Source organism: Panthera onca, chromosome E2, assembly GCF_046562875.1.
Source record: "Panthera onca isolate mPanOnc1 chromosome E2, mPanOnc1 haplotype 2, whole genome shotgun sequence".
NCBI lineage: Eukaryota > Metazoa > Chordata > Mammalia > Carnivora > Felidae > Panthera > Panthera onca.
In genome coordinates, this window is record NC_138353.1 from 44,283,599 (window position 1) to 44,307,297 (window position 23,699).

At 40.2% G+C, this 23,699-nt stretch overlaps 1 protein-coding gene across 1 annotated transcript in view; it reads left to right on the forward strand.

Annotated features, from left to right (window-relative positions):
• SNTB2 (syntrophin beta 2) overlaps window positions 1–18,589 on the forward strand; it is a 107,412-nt gene extending 88,823 nt beyond the window's left edge. Inside the window, exons 5-7 of the mRNA XM_060650325.2 lie at window positions 2,479–2,675; window positions 8,417–8,601; window positions 11,156–18,589. Coding sequence (XP_060506308.1) covers window positions 2,479–2,675; window positions 8,417–8,601; window positions 11,156–11,248 — 475 coding nt within the window. The 3' untranslated portion in view covers window positions 11,249–18,589. The remainder of the gene's footprint in view (window positions 1–2,478; window positions 2,676–8,416; window positions 8,602–11,155) is intronic.
• Window positions 18,590–23,699: the final 5,110 nt, after the last annotated feature.

The following is a 23,699-nucleotide window of genomic DNA, read 5'->3' on the forward strand; positions in this document are numbered from 1 at the left end:
AAATAATGGTCCTTGCTCTAGTCAACCAGGAGTTAGATGAAGAAATGTTCACGTAAGCATTTCATTGAAACCCTTGAGATGCACAGTAGTTGATACGACTTACTGGCTTCAACTCACCATTCTACTTTGTTTCTGAGTTGTACCCCTTTAGATACCTAATGTAAGTAGAGTCAAGCAGTATTCGTCTTTTTGTGACTAGCTTATTTCACTTAGTATACTATCTAAAAGGTTCTTGTGTGTTATGGTATATGACAGGATTTCCTTCTTCTTAAGGCTGAATAATAATCTATTGTATGTAAATGCCACATTTTTCTTCAGTCATTCATCTTTCAGTAGACATTTAAGTTGCTTCCACCTCTTGGCTATTGTGGATAATGTTGCAGTGAACATAGATGTAAAATATCTCAGGAATCTGATTTCACTTCTTTTGGATATATACTAAGAAGTGACTCTTTTGCCCATTTTTCAACTGGGTTTTTCTGTTTTCTTATTGTTGAAATTTAAGAGTTCATTGTTTATTGTGGATATTAGTCCTTTATCAGGTATTTGTTTTCCATATATTTTTTCCTACTCTGGCTTGTCTTTTCATTCTTTTAGCAGTGTCTTTCAAAGAGCAGCAGTTTTTAATTTATGAATTCAAACTTAACACCTTTTTTCTTTTGTGGATCATGTTTTTGGTGTTGTATCTTTTAAAGTTTTTTTTTTTTTTTTTTAATGTTTATTCATTTTGAGAGAGAGAGAGGAAGAGAGAGAGGGAGACACAGAATCCGAAGCAGGCTCCAGGGTCCAAGCTGTCAGCACAGAGCCCAACGCAGGGCTCAAAATCATGAATCGTGAGATCATGACCTGAGCCGAAGTCGGACGCTCAACCAACTGAGCCACCCAGGCGCCCCTGGTGTTGTATCTTTTTAGATCACCTAGATTTTCTCTTTTAATGTCTTCTGGAAATTTTATACTTTTACATTTCACATTTAGATCTAACACCCATTTTTAATTAATATTTGTGAAAAGTGTAGGGTCTTCCAAACAGAAAGCACCAAGCCTACATGGGTTCATTGATAAATTCTACCAAACATTTAAGAAAGAAATTCCAGGGCACATGGGTGGCTCAGTCGGTTGAGTGTCCTGACTTCAGCTCAGGTCATGATCTTGCAGTTTGTGAGTTCGAGCCCCACATCGGGCTCACTGCTGTCAGCCTGTCAGTGCAGAGCCTGCTTCAGATGCTCTGTCCCCCCCATCTGCCCCTCCCCCACTTATGCGCCTTCCTAAAATAAATAAATATAAAAAAAAATTCCCTACAATCTGTTTCCGAGTATAGAAGCAGAGGGAATACTTCCTAACTCATTCTGTGAGGCTCACATTACCGTAATATCAACACCAGACAAAGACATTATAAGAAAACTGTAGACCAGTATCTCTCATGAACATAAATGCAAAAGTCCTCAACAAAATATTAGCAAAATGAATTAAAAAAAGTATAAAAAAAATTATACACCATGACCAAATGGAATTTATCCCACATATGCAAGACTGGTTCATTATTCGAAAATCAATTAAAGTAATCCATCATATCAACAAGGTAAATAAGAAAAATCATATGACTCTATCAAGAGATGCAGAAAAGGCATTTGACAAAATCCAACACCCACTCATAATAAAAAAAGTAAACTAGGAATAGAGAGGAACATTCTCAACTTGATAAAGACTATCTACAAAAAAGCTATTGCTAACATCATACTTAATGGGAAGAAACAGGAAGTTTTCCCACTAAGGTCAGGAACATGGCAAGGATGTCCTGTCCCCTCTTGCCACTCCTTTTCAACATCATACCAGCAATGCTTAGTTGCTAATGCAACTAAGAAAAGAAGGTAAAAGGTATACAGATAAGTGATTGCCAGGAGGAGAGGTGGATGAATAGGCATAGCACAGAGGATTTTTAGAGCATTGAAAATACTCTGCATATTATAATGATGGATATATGTCATTACACATTTGTCCAAACCTATAGAATGTACAACACCAAGAGTCACCCCTAAAGTAAACTGTGGACTTTGGATGATTATGATGTGTTAGTGTAGGTTCATTCTTCGTTTAAAAAAAAAAAATTACCGTCAAGTGAGCGATGGTAATAGGGGAGGCTGTGCATGTGTGGGGGCTTAACACTTCCTAACCAAAACTGAATCTTTTTTTTTTTTTTTTTTGGTATGTATAGTCTTTTGAGAGCATAAAAAAGCCAGTGGAAAATTGGGCATTAGCCCATCCAGCCCAGTGTTGTGCCTGTGACAATAGGGGCCATTTTATGGGAAAACAGAATAGTATATACTTCAAAGACTATATAATATTGTTTTGAAATGTACTTTTCCAATAACTGCTGAGGGCTTTTATAATTTTTTGCTTATTTTTCAGTATAAATTGCTGACATGTTCCTGTAACGATACATTAATTACTTTTTGATCTTTGCCCTTTTTGTGATCCTAGGTTGGTTCATTCTGGCTCTGGATGTCGATCACCCTCACTTGGATCTGACCTTACATTTGCTACTCGGACGGGCTCTCGGCAGGGCATTGAGATGCATCTCTTCAGAGTGGAGACACATCGGGATCTGTCAACCTGGACCAGGATACTCGTTCAGGGTTGTCATGCTGCTGCTGAACTAATTAAGGAAGTCTCTCTAGGTATAGATCCTGATGTATCACTTCTAGCAGTAGTTAAATGGAACTGTTATACTTTATTTTAAAGTAAAAACTATTAACATATGTGCCAGACTTAAAAATATTCCAAAATATGGCAGCTTAAAATTATCATGATAGAAAGAAACCTGGTTTTTCTGTTTCAGTAGTAGCCTTGTACGTGGCTCATTCATAACACCCTATGTACAACATGGCAGTTTTGCTGTTCCTCATATTAATCTGTATGTGATAGTATAAAGATTCATTAATGAAGTACTAGATGCACTAACCGTCTATTTCAGAAGATTTGGTGTCTAAGATATGGATAGACATCCTTAAAATATAAGCATCTGGCAAGGCTTATGGCTGTAGAAAAATGAGGAATTTTGAGTAGGAATTTGTCTTCAAAAGTTTGCAAGGGTGTGCTCAGTACTTACTGAAATAAGCATCTAAAGGAAAGAAGCCTGGTGGTGTCTTTTCATTGTTGAAACGCCCTCTTGTGGCTAGTCTATATGGTTTCTTTTTTTTAATGTTGTTTTTGACAGAAAGAGAGAGAGAGAGAGAGAAAACGAGGGAGGGGCAGAGAGAGGGAGACAGAGGATCCAAAGCAGGTTCTGCACTGATTAGCAGAGACCCTGATGTGGGGCTCAAACTTAACAAACTGTGAGATCACGACCTAAGCCAAAGTTGGATGCTTGACTGACTGAGCCACCTAGGCACCCTTATGGTTTCATTTGTATATATTTGTGTGTATGTACATATATACATCTGTATAGATATTTCCAGATTACTTTCCATTTTAGCAAGAACAAAGAATAGTCAAAATGTTTGAGTTTCTAATAGGGTTTGAATTACTTTGATTATCTTGACTGCAAAGTCAGTTTATTTGATTTTGCCCCTCTTCTCTATGCATTTTATTCTATAAACATAGCTTTATAGGATTTTTTAGAAAGAGAAAATGTGTGAAGAGCAGAATGTCTTGTGATACTTATCTTTCTTTCCATTGCTTTTGGAAAGTGAGGGATCTCCATGGCTTTAGAATTTGCATAGGCAGCATTTCTGTGGGTCATCTTCTAAAACTGGCACAGCGACAGTTTTTTAAGTGTTGTCAAAATGACCTAATTCTTCAACTCTTTAGGACCTGCTCGGTACTTTCCTCACAACCACAATGATGACTCAAGTAATGACTAGTAAGACCACACATTGGATTTTGACCAAGGCTACCATATCCACATTGTCTTTCTCACTTGTCTGTCTCCTGCCCATTTTCTCTTTGGAGATGTTAGTCACCACATCAAGGGCTGCAGGACTCTGGTTTTTGTCTTGGCCACAGAATGTGCTTTCTGGGTTGTGTCCTCAGTGTGAAGGTCTACAATGCCCCGTGTTCCTTTGGGGAGCCCAAGAACACTCTTTAGGCCCTTGACTGGCATCTGGGATCACCATATCCTCTTCAAGGATCCAGAGAGATATGTTTCCCAAAACAAAGAATGCAACTTGGATTTTTAACATTTTTTTTAGTTTCATGTTGTTTTGTGTCTGACAGCTAAACTTGTGGCAGGAAATAAAAATCTGTCCAGTCCCTGGCTCACAGTTGTTTAAATGCAGATGGCTTGGGGAGAGAGAAGGACTGGTTGGGTCCTTATACTTTAAAATAGACAAAAGAAACATTTTTTGGTAATCTGGAACTTTTTTATTCTCATTCACAGCTGTATTTTAATCTTACCTTGGTAATACTTTCATTTCCACAATTCAGGTCAACAAACGTACTTGTTCGTTACTGTATTTAGAGCTCTGTCAGATATATTAAACTGGCTGAAGGTGAACTGCTTTGATGAGAGCCCGAATTCCTTTCAGATGTGTTTTTGTATGTGCGTGCATGCACACACCTGATCTGTTATGTCTTAATATGTGTATGCTTACTGTGCACATCCACCTTCACGTATACACACACACACATACGTAAGCCAGCATGTCCTTCAGATGCACGATACCCCTTGATGTTAAATTGTTGGGAGATTCAGAAAGGTTTATTTAAAATTATAATTATGGCACATTGTACTACATATTCAGATATCTGTGGCCTAAAGAAAGGAAGTTGACAAGAAGAAATCATTTAAGTTCTGTTTCTTTGTCTCGTGTGTTTCATTATGTTTTATTTATTTATGTATTATATAGTTTACTCATTTAGGAAAATGTTAGGGACTACCTATGAGATTTTACTAGTGAATGCAATACATGAACTTCATAATGTTCATTTAGCTTTAAACCTTTATTAGATTACAGTAGAATTGACCAGTAATCCTTCTGATACACAAAGACTTTCTCCTTCTAGCAAATGTGAACTTCAGGATCACTAGGCAGAGCACACAGTTATTTCCCTCGGGTGCATTAAGCTTTATCATTTTCCATCCTGTGAATTCCACAGGAATTCAAAATAGGAAAATACATATATGTGTATAATTGTTAGAGCTTTAAGAAGTATGCTTTTAAAGGCTAATTTCATCATACCAATTACCTAAGCTTATTAAAATTTTTAAATCAAACAAGAACTACTACTAAGAAGTAGTAGACATGGGAAGAGTTGCATTAGTAAATATGTAGAAAATCTGCAAGAGGAGAAGAAAAATGAGCATAAAAAAATGTTTTATTTATTTTTAAATAAATAGAGAGCAGATAGAACAGACAGAGGGGGACAGAGGATCCAAAGCAGGCTCCATGCTGACAGCAGAGAGCCTGATGTGGGGCTCAAACTCACAAACCATGAGATCATGACCTGACCCAAAGTCGAACGCTCAACCGACTGAGCCACCCAGGCGCCCCAGAAAAATGAGCATTTTAAAGTATTTATATTGTTAGGACATATGACCAAAGGGTTTGCTTTATCCATGTTCTCAGTTTTATAAAATCGTCTTGAATCCCTTTTTATTCATCTACTGGGTAAATACTGATTGAGTATATACTCTGCTTTTACTGGCTATACTAAAATGGATACGGTAGGCATAGCCCGTGCCTTTGAATAATGAGAAGCAGAAAGAATAATTCCTTTGAATAATGAGAAGCAGAAAGAATAGTGAGTACATATCAGAGTTGTTAGAAGTCATGAGTGGAATACAGGAGTTTCCTGTAACTCTAACACACACCCTTCTAAGGCAAGTTTTATCACCTCCATTTTTAAGATGAAGGAACTGGAGGGGTGCCTGGGTGGCTCAGTTGGTTAAGCGGTTAAGCCTTTGACTCTTGATTTCAGCTCAGGTCAAGATCTCACAGTTTGTGGGTTCGAGCTCCTCATTAGGCTCTGTGCCGACCGTGTGGAGCCTGCTTGGGATTCTCTCTCTGCCTCCCTGTCTCTCTTTTTGACCCTTCCCTACTTGTGCACATGCTCTCTCTCAAAATAAACTTAAAAAAGATGAAGAACTGGGGTTAATGTAGGTAGGGCTTGAATTGGGTCTCTTCTGACTCCAAAACCAGTGCCTTAAGCCCCTGAATTTCCCCCTCTCAATGACTCATTCTTATGCCCAGATTAAACTCCTGGGGGACATATACAGTATCAGTTTCTCTTAATTCACTAAATCAACAAATATTTACTGTTTTATTAATTACAAAGTGCTATGTTTTGTAATGAGAGAAATAAAAATAAGTAAGACCTACTTCATGCCTTTGACCAAATAGCTATAAGAAAGGAACAAGGGGCACCTGGTTGGCTCAGTCCATGAAGCATGCAACTCTTGATCTTGGGGTTGTGAATTCGAGCCCCACACTGGGTATAGAGATTACTTAAAAAGAAAATCTTTTAAAAAGAGAGAGAGAAAGAGGAAGGTAAGGAGTCAAGTGATGGCATTTCTTCCAATAATGAGAGAAACCTGAAGTTTTAAAAAGGTTAATGGGAGAGATCTAGTTTAAAGGGAAATGTTGAAAATGCAGAGGAAGAAGGAATAATCAACCTTGGACAGTTTCTGAGAAGGTGGGAATGGATGGGATCCAAAGCACAGATGGAGGGATTGGCCTTGTCCCTGGAAGAGGGACAAACGGACAGAGAGAGGAGAGGATGGGTGGGTGTGTACATCCACATCCTAGCTGTTGAGGAAGATACTGTCTTATACACCTGACATCCCTGGCTTTTATTCCATACCTAACTCCAAGTGCAATAATAGGCTACTTTTATGTCTCACTTTTTAAAGTTATATCATAGTTGTATAATGGGAAAAAACAGTAATTTTTATTTTTTTGCCTAAGGAGCCATGAGTTAACCTCATCACCACAACCATCGCTTTAAAGAATTTTACAATGTAATATTCACTGAGAAGCTAGAAGAAACATTAGAATTTTAGTTTGAGGATTTTCTGTGAAGTCTAGTAATGGAGTATTACTGGCCCTCTTGTCCCAATCCCAATGTCTTATATTTACTTATTTAAATAAGGTTAGCCTAATCATCAGGAATTGTGCCCAAAAAACAGTATTAATGCTCTGTGCACAGTGGAATAGCCTGGAGAGTTGTGCTTTTTTTTTAAGTTTATTTATTTATTTTGAGAGAGAGAACATGTGCAAGTGGGAAAGGGGCAGAGAGAGAGGGTGAGAGAGAATCTCAAGCAGGTTCCATGCTGTCAGCGCAGAGCCCAAAGCAGGGCCTGATATCAAGAACCCAAGAGATCATGACCCGAGCCAAAATCAAGAATCAGATGCTTAACCCATTGAGCCTCCCAGGTGCCCCCAGGAGGGTTTTTTTAACAATACTGATGCCCAAGTTCTACCTCCAGAGATTATTTTTCTTAGTTGATTTATTTTGAGAGAGAGAGCAGGGGAGGGGCAGAGAGAGAGGGACACAGAATCCCAAGCAAGCTCTGTACCGTCAGTGCGGAGTCTGACTCGGGACTTGAACTGACAAACTGCTATGTGAATTCCCAGGTCTCAGAGGGCCTCACACTTGTAGCACCAACAACACTGCACTAACAACAAAACTGTGCTCAGGTGTTAATGGAACAGAAACTTTACCAGTGTTGAGAGAAGACATTTATTTGCCAATCTTGATGACCAAAATTTTTTTTGTCCTGTCAATTCAGATCAACCCTTTGAATTTTATCTTTGATAGGTCCGACTGTATGACTTTTGCCAACTATAGCCTTTGCCTTTGATAATAAACACTATCTTTGTCCTCTTCCTAGATACCAACCAAACCATGTTACTGCCCCTGAAAGGCATTTCTGCCTTTTCTCCTTTGGTAGAAACCTTCCCATACTTGAAACCTTCCCATACTTCACTGCCTAAGCAGTTTGACCTATTCTTTAGGGCCTATCTGAAGTGCCATCTCCTCCAGGAAACATTTCCTTGACTTTGGCCTTATTCATTCTATTGTTAGTCGTGTTCTATCTATTCTACCTCATGTGGTTAGGGATTTCATGTTTATGCCTTTCATTTATGAAGTCCTGGAGAGCAGGGACCGTGCCTGTTACTTCTCCGGTACCTCACACAGCCTACTTCCAGCACAGGTGTTTAATTGATACTCTCACTGAATTAAACTGAATCAAATCAGATGTCGTGGAGAGTTATGGCCATCGCTTTCTCATCTCCATCAAGATGTGGATGCAAGCAACCAGAAAAAGATTTACTTGAAGGAGTTCCAAGTAGGTTAGGTATTGCACATTCTCAAAAGAAGATTCTTTTTCCTTTTTTTTGCAGTCAGAAGAATTCTTTTCCACTCAATAACTGAAGCAGTAACTTTATTAATGATGGCTTTTGCTTGTCTTCAACAGGCTGCACATTAAATGGCCAAGAGGTAAGACTCACTGTCCACTATGAAAATGGGTTCACTGTCTCCAAGGAAAATGGAGGTTCCAGCAGCATACTGTACCGCTACCCCTTTGAAAGGCTGAAAATGTCTGCTGATGATGGCATCAGAAATCTGTATTTGGATTTTGGTGGTCCTGAGGGAGAACTGGTAAGAGTGTCACAGAAAACCATGTCTACTCTAATAGATATTCTTTTGTTTTCTCATTGCTTCTTACCTTTTGCATAGAAAATTATGGACTGATAGTCCATTTGCAATCAGAAAATTGTTCTTCAAGATGTATTGGGTTTGGGTTTAGGGGGTTGTGTGTGTGTGTTTTCTGTTCCCCACATTAGGAAATCATTCCCTTTTTTAAAAAAAAATTTTTTTAACATTTATTTATTTGTGAGAGAGAAAGAGACAGTGTGAGCAGAGGAGGGGCAGAGAGAGAGGGAGACACAGAATCCAAAACAGGTTCCAGGCTCTGAGCTGTCAGCACAGAGCCCGATGCGGGGCTCGAACCCATGAACCATGAGATGATGACCTGAGACGAAGTTGGATGCTTAACCGACTGAGCCACCCAGGTGCCCAAAAATCATTCCCTTTTTAAAAAGTTTTGTTTGGGGGCAGCTGGGTGGCTCAGTTACTTTAGCATCTGGCTCTTGATTTTGGTTCAGGTCATGATGTCACGGTTTGTGGGTTTGAGCCCTGTGCTGGGCTCACTGTTGCCAGCATGGAGCCTGCTTGAGATTGTCTCTCTCCCTCTCTCTCTGCCCCTCGCTCATATGCTCTCTCTCTCTCTCTCTCTCTCAAAATAATAAACTTAAAAGAAAAAAGTTTTGTTTGAATGGTATAAAAAAAATACAGCCCTTTTAAGAAACAGGCTTTTATCGAATATGAGATATAAAGTACAAAAGCTGGTAAACTATAATAAATAAATTCTATCCATTGCTATTATTAGCAGTTGGTTGAGATAAGAGTTAAAAGTAACAGAGTGACTTGGTCGCTACAGAAATTGTGATGATCAGAAAAAAAAGATACATGGGTATCTCCATACAGTTATGCTCTTTTTTTGATATCCTTGTCTTTAAAAAAAAAAAATGTCAACAGGAATTCATGATTTCCCTTAGTGAACTACAGAGTGTGTTGAGTATACTTCAGAAATCATAAGTTAAGATAAAGGAGTAAAATAATGCCTTGTCTCTCTTATCAGTTTTCAGCCAGTAGTTCAAATCTTACACATGAACTATTATGTCTCTTGACACAATCACCATAGGTGGAAATTTGCAAAACAGAATCTTGAAATTTTATAACTGAAAGAGATCTTAGAGATAATGGAGTTCAACCTCCAAATAAGAAATTATGTCTAAAAATCTTATTTTCAAAGATAAACCTTTAGGAGACTATGATGGGGGCATGGACCAGGGCTTTTCAAAAGCCTGAAGCATTAGAGAGAGTTAAATGCTTCTATTAAATTAACCTATTAAATTATTATTAGCAGTTGTCATTTAGCAAGCCAGGTGTTAGAGCAATCCTGGCTATATAGTTTGAAATTTTTTTTTTTAATGTTTATTTATTTTTGAGACAGAGAGGGACAGAGCATGAGCAGAGAAGGGGCAGAGAGAGAGGGAGACACAGAATGTGAAGCAGGCTCCAGGCTCCGAGCTGTCAACACAGAGCCCGATGCGGGGCTCGAACTCACGAACTGTGAGATCATGACCCGAGCCGAAGTCGGACGCTCAACCGACTGAGCCACCCAGGCGCCCCTGGCTATATAGTTTTAATTCCTGCTTTATACTTAATATATACAAAGTTTGATGAAATTAGTGCTCTGTAATTTATATTTTGAATCAGGTTTTACTTTTCTTTAAAAGGCATAGTTAACAAGATCCAATTTCTAGTCTATGTATCAGCGCCAATGATTGACGAATCACTCGTTTCACTCAGCCTGACGCCGGGTCTCCTTGTTCATCTGGTGTCAGCCATCCAGATTAGATACTTGTGCTTAGGAGGGTATAGCTAGCCCTTCTAACGAGCCTTGGGAGCTCTCATTCCCATTACAAACCTATGAGGGATGTCAAAAATCAGACCCATCCATAGTCACATTTCAGTTGAGTTCACCGTGATTTCCTCCTGGGAATATAACCATAATGAATGGTTTCCATATAAGATATTCCTCTTTCTTTTACATCTTCTACTTTTTAGTTCTCTCTACCAGGCATAGTGGGATCTGGTACACCACCAGTTGTATTCTAATTGTGATGTGGGAGCTCACACCAGTATTTAATTCCTCCACTGAATGATCTTACTTCAGAGTATACTTTCATTTGTGGCTTTAAGAAACTCCCAAGAATTTCTATAAATCTGGGACATTCTTAATCCAAATTCTTTTTAAAAAGTAGAACATCACGTCCAAATTTGCTTATTTTGTGTCTGTTTATTAAAGCTTTTGGGTAGGAGCGGCTAGGTGGCTCGGTCAGTTAAACATCTGACTCTTGGTTTCTGCTTGGGTTATGATCTCACAGTTTGTGGGATCGAGCCCTGTGTCAGGCTCTGCGTTGACAGTGCAGAGCCTGCTTGGGATTCTGTCTTTCCCTCTCTCTGCCCCTCCCTCAACACACACTCTCTCTGAAAATAAACCTTAAATTTTTTTTTTTTTTTTTTTTTTTTTTGCAAATAAAGCTTCTGTGTATGGTAGTGCTAAACTGATGCGCTTTCTCCACAGACCATGGACCTGCACTCTTGTCCGAAGCCGATTGTATTTGTGTTGCACACGTTCTTGTCAGCCAAAGTCACTCGTATGGGACTGCTTGTATGAGCAGCAGAAAATCAGAAAAGAGTCTTGAATGTCACAAGAAGTATTTCCACCTCAAAAAAAAAAAAAAAAAAAGCACAAAAAGAAAGCTCTCTCTCCTCCAGCACAGTGCCTTGACAAGGACCTGCAAATCACTGCTGAACAGTAACCATGTTTAAAGAAGAGCCTGCCTTTCACAAGCTACCTTGGCCAGAAATTCTAGTACTCTAATAAGCTCCAACATGAAGCTGTTGATTGACTGTGTAGTTTCCTAATGTGGTTTCTAAGTAACTAGGTTTATTTCCCCTGTTAAGAAGGATGGCTCATTGTGGGGGTTTTTGGGGACGTAATCAAATATCGAAGAGTTGTTTTCGTTTTCTTCTTCCTACAGGATTTGTTTCGAGCGTAGCCTTGGTCTCTTGCTTCATTTGACCGTCTCTTCCCAGGTGCTAGTTGGCAGCAGCCTGTGCTTCTTGGCCATTCCAGATAGGTTGTACATTCTGTCGGAGCTGGCTGTCATTTATTCCTTCCACCCTAGGAAGTCCTGGAATTGCACACCCAAGTGTTCTTCCATGTGTCCTGGCTCTCCTGCATCCCACCCTGGCCATCACTTCCCATCACATCACGAGCTTTGCCACTCATAAGTGCTAACTTTAGGACTTAGAACTTGCAAATTTTTATTTGCCTTGCCTTCCACTTCCTTTCTAGTGGTAACCAAGTTGGAAGCCACTGATTTGAAAGAAGAGTTTTGCTTGTTTTAGATTTTTCTGATTTATCTTTGGTAGGAGCCAGGGGATAAGATTTATTTTAAAAGAAAGTCCTCATTTTAGCCTAAGCCATTTTTTATTGCTTACCAAATGTGCCTTTGGTTAGGGTTAGTGGAGCTTTATTAGTCACTATATGAATAACTGGATATCACTGCCATTCCAGGGAGATAATCCATCCTAGTTTTGAGGAATAGTCTTTAAGATGGATTTCCTGAGTAGTATCTTTTCTAGTGGGCAGATCTCATTGGGGAAGATAAATTCTGGAGAGCCTGCTTGTTTAAAGAGTAGACTCTATAAAGGCAGCTCTTCACAAACATCATGTTGCGTTGCTTTGGGTTTTGTGAGCCCATGCAGGGCCCTGGCCCTGGCCCTTTGTGGAAGCAGATTGGTACAGACAGGCAGCTGCTAATTCAAGACTCACTGTTGGTGTAGTAATGCGTTCGACAGTGGGCAGGGTGACGAGACCATGGGATAGCTACCTGGGTTTTGCTAAGCGTTGCCGGACATCATCTTTAGGACATAGTAGCAGTAAGATTGCTGATTTTGTAGTATTAGAGAAACACATTCAGCTTGTTTTTCCTAATTATGAAGGAGGTATATATCTGAAAACATTCAAAATAATATAAGAGCTGTCTAAAATGTCAAGATGACCACAGTCCCCAGATCTGAAAGAGAAGGTAATATTGACTTGGATGTTCTGTGTTCTCCGAAGAAAAGTCTATGCCGAGCTCTCACTTACTAGATTTATGAGGTATGCCGTAAGAGGGTGTGAGCTCTTTGGAGAGTGGAGGAAGGTAGCACTCCAAATAGGAAGGAAAAAAACCCCACAATCCTATGGAAAACACGAGCTATTTGGTGTGAGTGCCGACTGACCTAGGTAGGACATTTGAAAGAGCAGACTTATGAACAGAGTTTGAGTTAGACATTGTAACCCCACTGTTTTCCCTGTGCCCATAAGTCGGTCCTCCTTCCCCTTGTGTACGGTGAGAATAACCACATGCACAGGCTGGGGAGAGAGAACTGTTCTCCCCCCAGCTACAGTTCCAACAATGAATGATGTGGTCCACTTAAAACTGGAAATTGACATCTACACTAGAATATGTGTTTCAAGGGCTTTTTTTTTTTTTTTTTTTTTACGTTTTAAAGGTTCATAAACCTGTATTTGGCTCCAGCTGAAGTAAATTTGCAAATAGGGAAGGAAAAAAAATATCTTGAAGGTCCAGCTATGATTTCTGGAAGCAGAATTTCAACACATAATACCCTCAGATAAGGGAGCTTAGACACTTTGCAGTGAGAGCATTATTAATCTGAAACGTTGCACAATGCAGTCACAGACTTTGCAGCGAAGCCATTTGGTGGAGGTTTTCTTTGTTAGTGTGAAAGGCTAAGCCACTGAGAATATTTTCAGGGGGAACTTCTGAGCCACCCTGCTCATCACTTACATGAAAAAGAACTCTAAAAAAGGTGTGATGAAAATGTGGGCAGGAGAAGGAAAAGCATGTGAGCCATTTTGGCTCATTTTGTTCCAGCTTAAATTGTCACCAAGGTCCATAAGGTTTTTAAATCTTTCGAGTCTTAATGTGAAATGAAAATGTGTGGGAGATTTCCTTTGACCACTAGCACCCCCGAGAGCAAGAGCCTTTAAGCTGCTTGTTTAACATCAGCAGCTTTCCACTCGTGGGTGACCAGATTGTTATTCAACTAAGTGTGTTTGTGGAACTTTCAAACCACAGATGAAAAGCTTTTTACGGATAGGACAGCCTTGATTAATATGTATTTTGTATTAAGATGCCAAAACATGGCAAATTATTTTCAAATGATAACTAAAAATGGGCATTTTTGATATTTCACATCTTTTATAGAACAGCTTTTCATTTCTTTTTCATTTCAAATCAGGAAAATTGTTGGGAATGTTGTGGGCTTGCCTGTGTAGAACGGAAAGGAACCTGCAGAGTAGTGTGTGCCTCGTTCCAATGGATCGCTTCCTGTGCCCCTCGACCTCCCCCCCCCCCCCCCCCGCCCCCAGACCTGGGGCTTAGACATCTTCTCCATATTCCACACAGAAGCCTAGAAGTAGCCACCTGGTGTGTGAAAATACTTCCTTCTCATTCCTTAAAATTTCTCCCTTTCCTCTCCAAAAAAAGAAAGAAAAGGAAAGAAAAAAAAGGCTGTCATTCTTATTCTGAAAAAGGTAAGTCCTTTCCTGAAGTTACCAAACAAACCTTACCTAGAAATTAGTATCTATTATCTTATATGAAGTAATACTTAAATGTATGTTTATACAGTATTTATTAGATAGTTCGAACTGAAAACTCACCTACCTAGTAGACAGGTTCAGATTACATATTGGGACCTGTACAGGCAATCAAAAATATTACCTTATTTGTCATTCACCTATTTTAAAGCCATGTTTGAGCACTTTTTAGGCTAGGTGAAGTCTGATAGTGCATGTTTTTATCAGCTATACCCTCACAAACTTTGTTATTGAACATTATTGGATGGCAGGAGAGATTGAATTATTTATTTCTTCTCTAATCTAACCTACCAATCTAATCTAACCAACAAATGATTAAAGTTGTCCCTGATTGTTTTCCTAATTTATCTTCCTAGGCAGAATGGTAACCAAGCTTTTTTCAGTTGATTAGATGCACTTAGCTAATAAACTAGAATTTTTTCTTAAAAATAAAATGAAGCTGTGTGGAATCTGGACAAGATTATGTTTCTCCCAGAAGAAGTTTTCACTGTAAATGGTTTTGATGGACAAAAGCGTGACCACTTTGAGAAAAAGTTATGATGAACTTTTTTTTTTAATTTTGTGAGAACCTCCAGGTCTTCTTGTTTATTAATTTATATGCATGTGGATATATTTGTATGTTTTCAGAAACATGGAAGAATCTCCATATTTTTTAATGCAAATTATATTGTACGCTGCTATGCAAATTCTATTAAAAGCCCTACCTACTTAAAAGTTAAACATTTTTGAAGCTTTCAGGGAAGACCCGTAGACTTAAGCACTTTCTCTGCTGTTTTGTATCTTGGACACTTACGCTGAACTGTTCTTATTTTCACTGGTTATAAGCTATTGATTGTACATAATATTTAAACTGTCCAAATATCCAGCATACATTTCCTTGTCGCTGCCATCCACCATTGGTGGCATGAATGAATGGCTGGTTAGAAAGCCAAAGGTCATCTTTTTTCAGCTGATCATGAAGAAGTGAAATGTCAGATCTCTTTGGTCTCAAAGCAAATTGCTCCAGTCAGATCAAACATCTACCCAAGGAAAAAAGACTTCTTTAAATTGGGGATTCTACTTAAACTTTAAGTTGAATTTGGCCATAATCCCATTCATTCTTTTTGTATGTAGATCTCGATCAGGTCTATAATATGCCAGGTGGTGTTATATTTTATCTTAAGTTTGGAAATCTCTTTCAGTTAAGTTTAAAATGTTATTGCGGTTTCCCCCCAACCCCCCTCCTGAAGATGAAAGCATAAGAATCTGCCATTTGCTGCTGTTCTCTCTCTCGAGATTGCTTGGTAATCCAGAATTAGTTTGACTTTCTACGTACTGTCTTTTAATACTGACAGCAGCAGTCCCCCCCTCCCTCTTTTTTAAAGCTGTCTCCTTCCCTGTGCTGGGTGTATAGACAATAAATGTGTGATGGCAGACAGTTATAAAATAATTATGTTGTATTTCAGGATTATGTGGTTTTGAGCAATTTAGCTACTCCTATGGTGTACTGATAACTGAAATTTACTTTATGCTGGTAATAGACTACTTAGTGGCAGATTTGAAACCATTTCTCTACAACACACACAACACATCTGGCAGATCAATGATACAAGTTCATTCTATCAAAGATAGAATTTCAAGTTAAGGTAACCAAAACTAGGCTCATGGGGCACACCTGTACATCTGTTGTCTTTTTTTTTTTTTTTTTTTTTTTTTTTTTTTACACTAGCTAAACCACCAACTAGAAGAATGGTTGTTGTTATGTATTAACTCAACAAAATATTTTAACGAGATTTCTTCTTTTGTTTCAAACTGATAAACTTGAACATAAACTTCTTGCCACCTCTTATTCTTCCCACTTCAGGTGACTGAACCAAAGTATATTTAAGTTTTAAAAGTGAATCTAAATTTGATGTAATTCATAAAGAAGGCCGTTTGCAAATGATTGCTTGCTCTCTAATGAACATTTGATTATATTCAACAAAATCCACCATCTGAATTGTAATTCTTGAATTGCTCCAAAATAGATTGGTTGAAGCTAAAAAGCTATGCTAGAGAAGCGATACTTTATTATATTGTAAGATTAGCTACCCTGATAGATTTCTAACTTCTGAGTCCTCTAAGTACCTTACTCAGTTCTGTTGTAATCTTAGCTCCGTGCGGTTGACGCAAATGCTTTGTTTTAGTTTTTGAGCCCCTCTTTATGCCAGTCACATATACACCTTTGGAACCTGAATGTTCTGTCACCTCTTCCAAAGTAATAGAAGTCTTTTATGCATAGACAAAAGGTTCTTTGGGGGCCTACGGAAATTCTGACACTGCAAGGCTAATTAACGACGCATTAATTCACGTATTCCATGTACTAAGCAGTTATTAACACACAACTCTTCACAGGCTTTCTTCAGGGTCCAAAAGAAAGTTCCTGCCTGCAAGTAGCACATAACCCATTATTTCTCAATTACACCCTGCCATCTGTTTATCAATTAACCACTTCATACTTTTACCAAAGTACATCTGCAGTCCAGCTACTCTGGCTAACTGGAAAATGTTTAAAATGATGCTTGGTCTTTGGTCCATGCCAACATGAAAGAACTCCAAGCACACTTAAGTAGGTTAGTCTTTTCATTATGCTTAGTTTTTTAATGCAAAATTAGGCTTTAGTGGGGCGCCTGGCTGGATCATTCAGTGGAACATGCTACTCTGAATCTCGGAGTTGTGAGTTTGAACCCCATGTTGGGTGTAGAGATTACTTAAAAATAAAAATATTAAAAAAAAATAGACTTTAGTTTGGGAAGAACAGTGTAGAACATCCTTAGGAAGATAAATCTCAACAACAACAAAAATTAAGCTCTATTACCCAAAGTGGATCAACAGGAAAGCCTTTTTAAAGAAATGCTTCTTGGGGCACCAGCGTGACTTAGTTGGTTAAGCATTTGACTGTTGTTCTGGGCTCGGGTCATAATAATCTCACGGTTCGTGAGTTCAAGCCCCATGTCACGCTCTGCACTGATAGTGTGGAGCCTGCTTGAGATTCTATCCCTCCCCATATCTGTCTCTCTCTCTCTCTCTCTCTCTCTCTCTCTCTCTCAAAATAAACTTTAAAGAAATGTTTCTTTTAATTATAAATAGCAAAGCTGAATATTTATTTCATCTACCCCTATTTCTAAATTGTCCTGACCCATTCATTTCCACACTTAGACCCTTTAAATGTCTCATTTGTTGGAAGTCCTTACACATGGTAGATGGTGTGTCCAATTGAAGATATTTTAAACCTGGCAAAATTCCACTTATTCTAGAACACTCTGGCATTCAAACTCAATAAAAAGGACACCTCAAGGAAACGAGAGGTTAATTGAATTTTTTCATAATTTTCATACAGTAACAGTCCCTTCCATCCAGCTTGCCTTCAGTGTGATGGCCTTTACTCTAAACCTACACTTCGACAATCAGGTGCTAACGATTATATGGAATTGGAACCAGCACATAAGTATTGTGGTGTAAGGGTCTATTCCTCCTAAGTTGGAAGAATTGCTTGCCTTCTATCTTAGTCCTGTTCTAGTGGGTGTCGGTTATGTTTTTCACCTCTGTTTTGTGAATTACCTGAATTTGGGAGAGAGGAAATGATTTCAACTAAGTTTTGGGTTTGGCACAATCATCATTCTCAGTGATATTCTTCACACCTATAGCAAATCTACCCTTATTACAAGAACCCATTTTTAAAGTTTTGTACTTTTTTCTCCGGCATAAGACTCCAGTATTATGTTTACAATCTGTTGGATGTCTTCAGCATGATAAGACCTTGGTGCCCAAAGAATATTTCCCTTTTGGTACCGGATCCAAGATCTTCTAGAAGATAATGTGGCAAACCACTACCTATGAAGGCCTATTATGGCTAATCTGTGCAAATTCTGATTATACTCCCTTGTGTGTATTTTGTTCCACACGACTTTAATTTTTGTTAAGTATTAAGACTTAGAAGGCTAGAGTAATGCTTCTACAAAAAATTAAAAGTATGTGATATTCTGTTTTTTTCTTCTTTTTAGAACACTGTATTTAAACAGGACTTCTTTTTAAGTGTTGTTTAAGATTTAGTTCTCAAATCATCTGGTATCACCAGGCTACCAAATCAAAACTTGTGGCATAAAACAGGGCAGTATTTGTGTTCTTAATAATAATAAAAAAAAGCTTTATGTGTACTCAATAAATATAAATGCATAGACAACACTTCCCCTTGAGTTGCACATCAACATATATAGCGTTGTACATTACAATGAAAATTTGTAACTTAAGGGTATTATATATATAAATACATATATACCTTTGTAACCTTTATACTGTAAATAAAAAAATGCTTTTAGACTTGTATTTTTTTTTTCTGTTTTATGTTAAAATGGTTTCAAACCTACAGGAACATTTCAAGAGCGGTACGAAACAAAGATCTACATCCTCTTCACCCAAATTTCCCAATTGTTAACATTTTATATTTGTTCCATTATCATCTCTTATCTTCTTGTCTTTTCTGACATGATGCTCTATCACCCTTAAATTCTCAGTGTGTACCTCCCAAACATAATGACACCGTCCTGTATTGCCACCGTCCAGCCCTCCCCACCAGGAAATCAACACTGGCACAACACTACCCCCCAATCCGCAGACCCCATTCACATTGTGCCCATCGTCCCAGCAACCTCTCCTTTTCCTTTCTGGCAAAGGATCCTATCCAGTATCACATGTGGCATTTGATGGTCATGTCTCATCAGTCTCTTCTGGTGCCATTTTTAAGCAGATTTAGGGCAACTCCAAATTCCTAAAAACCTAGTTGTGGTTCTAGTTCCATCACTGACTTTCACTGACAGGAGCTTAATCATTGGATCAGTCTGAGCTTTATTATACTTTGAGTCACACAGAAGAGGGGAGATGGTTTCTCGGGAATCATATTAGGAATCATCAGTGCTCCATTTATTTGGGTGTCCATTACTCACTTTGCTTGAGATTTTGGCCTGGCCCTACCTTCCCAAACTGTTATTCACCTGAACTCAGTGTTTGTTCCTCTTCTTCCACACCACTCTCGGCCCCCATCCAAGGGCTCCTTAACCAAGTTAAGAATCTACTCCTTGGCATGAGCCCTAGAATGCTGACGTTTGTATAGTCTGATCTTACTAGGCTGTATTAGCTAAGCAAAGTTGACTCACTGGTCCAAGCTCAGGTTTACCACAAGTGCCACATTGTCAGCATCAGCAGAATCCTATCTGGAAAAGTGCTGTGCAAGAAAGAACAAATGGAACCGTGTATTTGCAAGTCAATGACTCTCTACCTGAAGTGTGGGAGCTCTAACGTGTGGGAGCTGAGAATCTGATTTCTGCTCTAGTGAGAAAGTTAGAATAGGAAGTTCTTGATCTGATTCAGATTTAGGAAGCCTCAACATCTTCCATGTGCCAGCCCACAAATAAATTTAATGCCTTTATTTCCCCTTTCCCTCTTCCACTGACTCCCCCAGCCCCAGCAATGGCCACACCACTGCAGCACTGAGGGGTTCTCAGAGTCTGTTTTCAAGGTATCCTTTAAGGAGAAACGGGTGACCAAGCTGCCGTTGGAAGCAGCTTCCCTCCAGGATGGGGAGCTTCCTCTGAGAAACTCTGCTTTGTCGGCAGGGTCAGTCTGTGTACTTCAGGCTCTTGGAACACAGCAGCTAAGCAAGAGTCCCAAGAAAGCTGAGTAGGCAGAGCAAAGAGAACGTGAGCACAGAGCCAGTAGATCTCAAACCCAGCTCTTGCCATGGGCTGAATGTGTCCCACCAAATTCAAGTGCTGAACCCAACCCCCCACGCCTCAGAATGTGACTGTAGTTGGAGATAGGGCCTTGAACGAGGTGATTCGGTTAAAATTAGGCCGTTGGGGTGGGCCCTAGTCCAATCTGACTGGTGTCCTTATAAAAAAAGGGAAGCTTGACCAAAGATAAGGGATGCCTGTGCATACAGTAAAGACCATGCAAGGACACAACAAAAGCATCGCCATCTATAAGCCAAGAAAAAAGACCTCAGAAGAAGCCAACCCTGCTAACACCTTGATCTTGGACTTCCAGCCTCCAGAACCATGGAGAAAATGAGTTTTTATTGTTTAAGCCACCCAACCTGTGGTATTTTGTTATGGCAGCCTTAGCAGACTAACACAGCCCTCCTTAATTGTAGGGACTTGTGTTTTGATTCTGTCTTCCAACTTGTGCAGCCCTGTCTAGTGTGGGAGGTTAGTATGTTCTCAACTCTGCCTCGCTCTCATCTGTCAGTTAGGGTCCCTTATTTCTTCTTAATGAATTCGTTATTAATACATCCAGCAAATATGAAGTGAGTTCCCTATCAAGCCCTGAAAAAGACCCAGCCCTGCCCTCTCAATGATTTAAAAAGTCTGGGCCTTGGGGCACCTGGGTGGCTCAGTCGGTTAAGCCTCCAACTGCTGGTTTCGTCTCCGCTCACGATCTTACGGTTTGTGGGTTCGAGCCCAACATTGGGCTCTGTGCTGACAGCACGGTGCCTGCTTGGGATTCTCTCCCTCTCTGTCTACTTCCCAGCTCATGTGCGCATTCTCTCTAAACAAACAAACTTTTAAAAATTTAAATAAATAAAAGGGCAGTGCCTTTGTCAGGTGCATAACAGCAAATAAAAGCCTCCCCACTCAGCTCTGTTAGTGTCTGAAAGAGCAGTGTTCAGGGTAGAAGCTGAGGAGCCATGACTTGTACGTGTGTGTGTCTCCCTGTGTCACCCAGGCTCAGCAAACCCTGTCCTGCCACTCCTGCCATTATCCTGACTCCACCGTCCACAGACACGCTCAGCACCTTGCTTGGCCTTTTGGTTCCTCAACCTCCTCATGTATGACGATGGCCCCTTCACCCCAGCTCCCCCATCCTCCCACTCCCACTGCCGCCCCCTAGACTGTTATTGCTGGAACAGAGCATCTTCCGAAATCAATAACTGAAGCATCTCCAGTGCGTCCCCACTGTGACAACCCTTCAGTCTATTGGGTCCTTAACTAGTCTACCCACTCTTTCACCTTCTTGTCGGTCCCGCACCTTTCCCAGCTCTGATTCCACAGCCTACCATTGCGGCACCACCCTCACCAAAACCTGTGAATCCCTTGCTCCTCTGTCTTCATAGCAGCCACCTGGGGGAACCCAGCTCTCTTCCTGCATCTGCCCGAGCAGCTGACTCCTGGGGAGAAAAATCCAAGGCAAAGTGGTACGTCTATACATTTGTAGAGGTTGCCAGCCTTTACCAGGTATGCCCTTAACACTGCTCACTTTGGGTTCACTTGAAAGGGTTTCAAACCGTCTTTACTCTGCTCAAACCCCAGGCCTCCCACCTCTGTCTCTGTCCCTCTCGCAACAGATTCTCTTTCCTCCTAGCTCCCCGAGAAAACCGCAGCCACCCAGAAGTACCCGCCCAATTTGTTATCTTCTGGCTGACCTAGGTAGGCATCTGTTTATCTTCTTCCCTGCACCTATCATGTCTAAAGCCAGTCCTCTTACATCGGTTTTGATCCCATTCCCGTTCATTAGCCTCCTCAACTAGATTCCTCCTATTGGATTTTTAAATATGCTGAACTCTTCTCCCATTAAAAACCATCACAAATTCCTTCCTGGACCCCTCAGCTCCTGCAGCTAATGCCCTAGGGCTCCCTTCCTTTCCTCCAAACTTCTTGAAAGAGTTGTGCCCCCTGGTGACCCGCTCTCACCCGGCCCACTGTGGTATGGTTTCCGCCCCCATCACTTGACTGAAACATCTCTGGCTGAGGCGGTTGGTGTCTTCATATCACCGTCTGTCTTCTCAGCTGCGTTAGACACTGTGCTTCCCACTCCTCATCCAGCGCTCCTTCCCTGGCTCTCAAGACACTCTTGTGGCTATCCTCTCTCTCCAGCTGTCTTTCTGAGCTGCTTTTGCAGGCTCATCCTCCTCTCCTTTGTCGATAAACTTCCAAGCTCTGTCCTAGGCTCTCCCGTCACCTCCCCCTGCACCCTGCTCTTCCCTAGGAGATCTCATTCCCACCTATACCCGCGCGTCCCGCAGACGTACGTCTCCCACCTCTTTATTCTGACTTCCAGAGGCATATGCCTAACTGACCCTTGATGTTTCAAATGCACCTCAAATTTGTGATCTTCCTCACTCCTCCACCCCCCTGAGCCTGGTCTTTGTTTAATATAGTCTCTATTTCAGTGTTATCACTACCTCCTCAGGCTCTGAGGCCAGCAACCCAGGTGTCATCTCCGTCCCTTCCTGCCCCTCACCATACCCCAAATCTAACCCATTTGTGTGCTTATGATCTGCCTTCCAAACTCTCTCTATTCTGTGCATGTCTCTCCATGGCCCTGCCCCTAGTCCAGGCTTCCCTCATTCTTCTGGACTATAGCAGTAGCTTCACATGCTATAGTCACTCCATCCTTGCAATCTCTTCTGCATACTAGAGCTAGAGTTACCTTTTCTTAAACGGAACCTTTCCTGACCACCTATCTTATGTAAGTTGCCTATTAGACACTCAGGAGCTTTCACACATGGGCCTCAACACACTTACCACATCATTTTTCCTGATGAACATCATCTTCTCAAACTGTAGGCTGCCCTCGACCTGTTTTGATCATTGCTGTATCCCCAGAAACTATACTGAAGTTTACCAGGCTAAAGCCCCCAGCTTTGGAGGTTTACGAAAGCCATGTTCCCAGGGCGCCTGATTGGCTCGGTTGGTAGAACATGTGACTCCTGATCTCGGGGTTTTAAGTTCAAGCCCCACATTGGGTGTCGAGATTACTTTAAAAAAATAAAAATCTGAAGAAGAAGAAGAAGAAGAAGAAGAAGAAGAAGACCCGCTTTCCTAAAGAGAAAAGTAGAAGGGCTAATATTAAAAAACAAAAACGGGCACCTGGGTGGCTCAGTTGGTTGAGCATCAGACTCTTGATTTAGGCACAGGTCGTGGTCTCATGGTTGGTGAGTTCAAGCCCCATGTGGGGCTCTGAGCTGACAGTGTGGGTCCGTTTGGGGTTCTCTGTCTCTCTGCCTCTTTCTCTCAAAAAGAAATACATAAACATTTAAAAAGAGGAAAAAGTCTAAAATCAAACAAGAATAAAAACAGGGGTGCCAGGCTGGCTTAGTAAGTGGAAATTGGAGCTCTTGACCTTGGGGTCGTGAATTTGAGCCCCACATTAGGTGTAGAAATTACTTAAAAAAATAAAATCTTTTAAAAAATAAAATAATAAAAATAATAAAATAAAATAAAATAAAATAAAATAAAATAAAATAAAAAGCTGGCTTTAGACAGAGCCACCAGCATTATAATAATACTTAACAGGCTGAATCCCCCCAGTGTGGGGTACGCTGTGTTTACATTAGTTAGCTCATTCATTCCCCCCAAAAGCCAGACAAGATACTAATTTTAGTACATCCTCTTAAATATCAGAAACCCGAAGCTCTGGGAAATTAGGCTTATACTGTGCA